This window comes from Ostrea edulis, chromosome 4, assembly GCF_947568905.1.
Source record: "Ostrea edulis chromosome 4, xbOstEdul1.1, whole genome shotgun sequence".
NCBI classification, from domain to species: Eukaryota; Metazoa; Mollusca; class Bivalvia; order Ostreida; family Ostreidae; genus Ostrea; species Ostrea edulis.
In genome coordinates this window covers 16,689,349-16,695,288 of record NC_079167.1, presented here as the reverse complement: position 1 = coordinate 16,695,288, position 5,940 = coordinate 16,689,349, and the positions used below count along the sequence as shown (strand labels likewise).

At 35.7% G+C, this 5,940-nt stretch overlaps 1 protein-coding gene across 1 annotated transcript; it reads left to right on the top strand.

Annotated features, from left to right (window-relative positions):
- Nucleotides 1-3,372: 3,372 nt before the first annotated feature.
- LOC125668875 (uncharacterized) lies at nt 3,373-5,736 on the top strand. The gene is made up of 3 exons (XM_048903310.1): nt 3,373-3,384; nt 4,814-5,039; nt 5,391-5,736. Exons 1-3 carry the CDS (start codon nt 3,373-3,375, stop codon nt 5,732-5,734), a joined length of 582 nt encoding a protein of 193 aa, XP_048759267.1. The 3' UTR covers nt 5,735-5,736.
- The last annotated feature ends 204 nt before the right edge of the window (nt 5,737-5,940 follow it).

Here is a 5,940-nt window from a genome sequence, read left to right as displayed (position 1 = left end):
CCAAAATTTCACAAAAAATAATAGATTATTAACGTCGCGTATGACTTAATTGCAAATATTAGTTACATTCAAACAGGATAACAGTCTTTGGTGCATAAGTTTGATAAAAACTGTGAATACAATCCTTGATTTGGATCACAACATATGATGTAGGACGTATCTAGCTTTTGTTCTCCACTGAGAATAACAAACAAGAATGGTTGAGGCGTTCGTGTATATAGGGGTGTTAATTCAACTCACATGTAGAAAAGTGTGTAGGTATTGTTAATCTACAACTGAGTCATGTAAGACGACATTATTACACACATCTATTCCTGCTAAGTAGGATGTCCGTTTGAGGTCCTTAGGGGTCAATGTCATAACTCCTATAAGCAATACAAAATAGATAGTTGGGGAAACACGGGTCCCTGAACACACCAGAGGTGAGATCAGGTGCCTATGAGGAGTAAGAATCCCCTGTCGACCGGTCACACCCGCCGTGAGCTCTATATCCTGATCAGGTAAACGGAGGTATCCGTATTCCATTTTTAGTATAATTTCAAACCAAAAGATTGGGAATATTTCAAAAACAATATGATTTTCTATGCAAGTTATGGATGGAAAATTGTTCAGAGTATAAATCTAAAATCCAACAAGAGCTCGGCCGCAAAGCGGGGCAAATTTCACAGTGTAAGGAATCTGTAAATACAAGTACCGTAGAGTAGTACTTATCGATGAGCGAAATTAAACGTTTTTATAACATAAAGGCACGGGTACTTCAGCTGGTTATGGCTTTAAAAAAAAGCCATGCTACAATTCCCGAATTTCCCCATGTTTTCACATTTTTAATTCGAGATAAGCTACTAACAAACAAGTTGATGGTACAGGGGTTTCAAGAGTCTCGATTAAAGTCAGGATTTCGCAAATACTATGGTCGTTATAACGATATAGTTTGCCAATACATGTACAACCTATCATTGAGTCAAATGCTGTATGACGTGTTTCAAACCGATTGTTAGACCGTTCTTGACTCACTGATTTTGACTACGGATACCTCCGTTTACCTGATATGGGGATGCTTACTCCTCCTAGGGACCTGATCCCACCTCTGGTGTGTCCAGGGGTCTGTGTTAACCCAACTCTCTATTTTGTATTGCTTGTCATGTTTAATGCACACATATTTTGTAAAGACATATAGAACAGTTGTCCAGATTATTTGTTTCTTAAATTAGATATCTACAAAAAGGGTGTTCTGTCTCAAATTAGGGACATATTGATCCAATGTTTTTTCTCTCTTTCCATAATATGCATCTTGAGAAATCATTTTTATGATCATTGATTACATAATAAGGGATCGTAAAAGAAATCATTACAATATGCATTGGTTATATATTAAGGGATCTTAAGAAACCAAGCCTTGTGGCCTTAAAAAGTATAATTCCCAAACAGCTATTGTTCTCAGAATAAACAGACAATTCTCATTTGTGTGGACTATTTTCAATCTCCTATTTGGTTTTGGTATGAACGAGTGAAACCTAGTTGTTAATAATTATGCACATGTATTGTTTCAATCCTTTAGCAGTATTTCAATCCCTTTCTTTCATCAATACTTTTATCACCTCTGGGCCCAGTATTGGAACAAACCATACCATGGACACTAATTGAGTTCCGTTGTAAGCTGACCTGTTTTTATATTCCTATGAAGCAGAGTTTATTCAAAAGCATCTACACGAAAAGATGAGAAGAACAGATGTCTTATTGTGACCTTCAACAATGGGAATTTCAACAGACTATTGGAAGACCTGATCACCAAAGACTACCAAAATATCGTCAATGAGGAACTGCAGAATATTTTTAATTTCAACTTCAGGTTAAAAATGTACTTGTGCGTGGAATCAGAGTGGTGTCTAACAAAGTAATGTTTTAGATGACTGATCACAAGATATGAATATTTCCTTTTTCCTTTTTTATTGAAGATATGGTGTCAAAAAGTCTAGTCTTTAATTTATTGTGAGGAATGGTTGTGTAAAGTGTAGGAAAGGCGTACGTTTTGGTGTTGTTTATTTGAAAAAATGTTTTGCGATTTCTAAAGTTCTTTAGATTTTTTTTAGAATTCACATTTCATTTACACCACTTTTGGCATCTGTTGTGGCACAATACGTTTGAAGTTTTCCCTTAACAGCTGTTAATATTTTCGTGAGGATTAAAGATCGGGGCTTGGTAGAACATTTACTCGATCCAACACTGTATCTTTTTTTGAAAGGGTTTTTATAAATTTTAAGAATGCAGTATAGGTACGATAACTCATTCATCCATCCCATTGACTTGGATATTAAATGTGTGTAAAATTGAAGCACAATTTTGAAGACTTTCATCTTCTGATAGGGCAGTTGGAGTTTAAGTATGATTACGAAATGTGGAATTAAGGCCTTAAAATACATTTGTAATAATGAACCTTGCAAACAAAGAAAATGCTGTTTGTCAGCTGGAGCCAAAACATATTCCCTATGTAACCCATCTAATGCTTTGACCACTTCTGGTTTACGAAACACAAAAGGATAGATGGTATATACTTTTGTTTTGATTTGTCTGATACTGGGATTTTGATATTCCTCTTATACTTTTAATACTTTTAATCCATTCTGACAAGGTATCAATATATTTTCATATTTAGCCCATCGTCTGGCACAATCTTTGACATTATTCATAAAAGAGATTAAGTTCTGTCGCCAATTGATTGCTTGATTGATTGATTGAATATTGTTTAACGTCGCCCAAATTCATAGACCGAGAATCTCTGAATTAAGGACTTTTTAAAATAAGTAATTCCAGATCCCCATTTTCAACTATATCAACAGCACCAGCAATGACGTGTGCAGCTTGTATATAGTTGAAAGAAGACGAAGAACAAGAGCACGTGGGTTGGTTGGTTGAATATTGTTGAACGTTCCTCTCGAAAAAATTTCACTCATATGGAGACGTCACCATTGCCAGTGAAGGGCTGCGAAATTTAGTCCGATACTCGGCGCTTACGGCGTTTGAGCAGGGAGGGATCTTTATCGTGCCACACCTACGGTTTTTGCGATCTCATCCGAAGGACTGCTCCATTTAATCGCCTCTTACGACAAGCAGGGAGTACTGAAGACTTATCTTAATCCGGATCACCGCTGGGTAGAGCACGTAGATGGATTAAGTATAAAATGGTCTATATCTAGACACTGCAAAGTTTGTAATTAAAAAGTTTAGATGCAATAAAACAAGTACATTTGTAGGAAATGCAGGATGTAGACATGTTGGAACACAAGACTGAACTTTTTTTATGACGAAGAATGTTGCTTATGTTGACGTTATCTTTTCCTTTGTTGGTAAATTTGAGTTTAAGGAACTTGCGACATGATTCGGAAGGTATATTATCGATGACCCGTGGTGGTTTAAAGAATCTGTGACCATATCTTCTTGAAAGTAGATATTTATGGAAATCTAACAATTCAATGCTATGACAAACGGGATGATTTTAGCTTCTCCATCGTCAACTTCCCACATTTAAGCAGCAATATTCCATTATCACCGGTATATTGTGTGTTTATATCTCAACTGATTTGATATGCATGAGCCTGTTCTACGTATGATCAGTTTATAAATCAAGGCCGGCTACAGACACACACGTTGATGGTTCAGGAGTTTCAACAGTCTCACTTAAAGTCAACATTTCGCAATTTCTATGGTCGTTATAACGATTTAGTTTGCCAATGCAACCTATAATTGGGTTAAATGCTGTCTGACGTGTTTCATACCGATTGTTAGGCAGTTCTTGCTACACTGATTTCAACTACAGATACCACCGTTTACCTGATCAAGATATAGGGATCACGGCGGGTGTGACCGGTCAACAGGGGATGTTACTCCTCCTAGGCACCTGACCCCACCTCTGATATTCCTAGGCACCTGATCCTGTTGAGGTTTTATAGATATTTACACGCTTTTTATAACCATGCAAAAATATCTTTTTACAATATGCAGGAGTCAAACAAAAAGTTGATTCTAATTCAGCCAATTTTCACTATTCGGGCTCCGCCACAAAACTATTTACTTTTGTAGATAGCATTTGATATTAAACGAGTTTTGATCAGTATTCTCAATATGTTATTTTTACATTGTAGATGATAGTTATATGATCATAATTAGTCATGTTTGGTAGAAGTATTAAGGACATTGTATTTGACTTACCGATACAATGCTATACACGCACAGTTTGATTGGGCGATAAATATGTCATCAAATCTATGGTTGGTTACGAAGAAAATCCCGAATAAACCTCCCAAAGTTAATATTGAGGTGGCATCAAACTGAGTTACACACCAGAAAAGGTCGGCTGGACCAATCAGAGGGCATTAAAATTCCTGATCTTTTGATACCTGTATATATCATGAATATTATATGTAGGTGGACTGCTAAACAACTCAATTAGCGATCTGAAAATGTATTCGTTGATGCAGTTTAAGTTTGACTGACAGCAGCATTTCCATCGCCAAAGTATATATAACGAAATCATCTGAAATTCTAAGAATTGAAAAATTACTCACGATTTCAATACCCCGAAGAAATAAAAATGAAACCACTTCGAATTGTATTTCTCGGAACGGAGCGGGTTGGGAAAACCAGCACTATAAAACAGTTTTTGTACGAATCATTTGAAAACGAGACCGAAGTTACTCTTGGACAAAGCTATAACGAAACAGTTCGCCTTCCGAGTAAGTAAAATCTTCATTTTCTAATTTAGGCGGAGGGGATTCTATGTACTGATATTTTGAAGGATATATTGTCATGTGTGTAGTTATGGATACTTTTTGTTTTTACCCATTCACATTTTCCCTTCTTTTTGCTAGATGGAATATTCCAACAAGTACAAATCATTGACACCATTGGGAGTGATGAATTTCCTGCAATGAGGGACGTTTACATAAAAAATGGAGACTACTTTGTCGTCATGTATGCAGTAGACAACCGCCAGTCATTTGATATGGCATTTACACTGTGCCAAAAAGTCAGGGACATAAAAGGTAAAATATACACCTAAAGAAATCATCAACAATATTAAAGAAAGCCCTGACAATTGTCTATTTCAATCCTCTACTTGATGTGTTACATGTACCTATATATATTTACGATAAATTTGAAAATGCATAATTTATTTTTATATTTACCTACTATTTTCATTTTTGTCAGAATTCAGTCTTTACAATAGATGTACTTTATATATCTGAATTCATACGCGCGTTTTTGACACCGGCAACGCATTCGCGAGGAAATGGCTATAATTAAAATTTCTAGTGATATCGAGGTAAAAACATGAGAAATGTAAATATCATCTGTTGACAACAGTTATTTGCAAGCTTCTTCTTTAATTTCAGGAAAAGATTTCAACAGAATAATGGTAGTGGGAAATAAAATAGATCTGAGAAATTCTAGACAAGTGACAACGGAAGACGTTTTACGAAAGTCAATCAACGAGAAAATGTACTGGTTCACCGAAACAAGTGCCAAACTGAACTGCAACATCAGGTGCCTTTTCCAAATTATCTTGAAAAACTATGTGAAAACAAATGAATTCTTCCTTGGAAAGAAAGACAAAATGGTGTCAAATCTGAAATCAAAGAACACTATATGCTCGAGATTCAAAACGAGAAAAATATCTGCACAAACTCTTGTATATTCACTTGATAACCAAAAAGATAAGTACATGATATCAGATTAAAAAAATTCAGTGAGGTCACTGGTTGTATTTATTTGATGTGATGTTGTGTATACATTCTATGTATCTTCGACTTCCCATATTTATGCAGCAATATTCCATTATCACCTGCGTGTCTTTATATCTCTCAATTAATTCGATACGCAAGAACTGACAAACAAGTTAATGGTGCAGGGGTTTCAACAGTTTCCTTTAAAGTCAGCATTTCG

Bases quoted from the DNA above. Each gene is read 5' to 3' on its own strand.
- LOC125668875 (XM_048903310.1), top strand. The intron at 5,040-5,390 runs GTAAAATATACA...CTTTAATTTCAG, and splicing joins AAAAGTCAGGGACATAAAAG to GAAAAGATTTCAACAGAATA.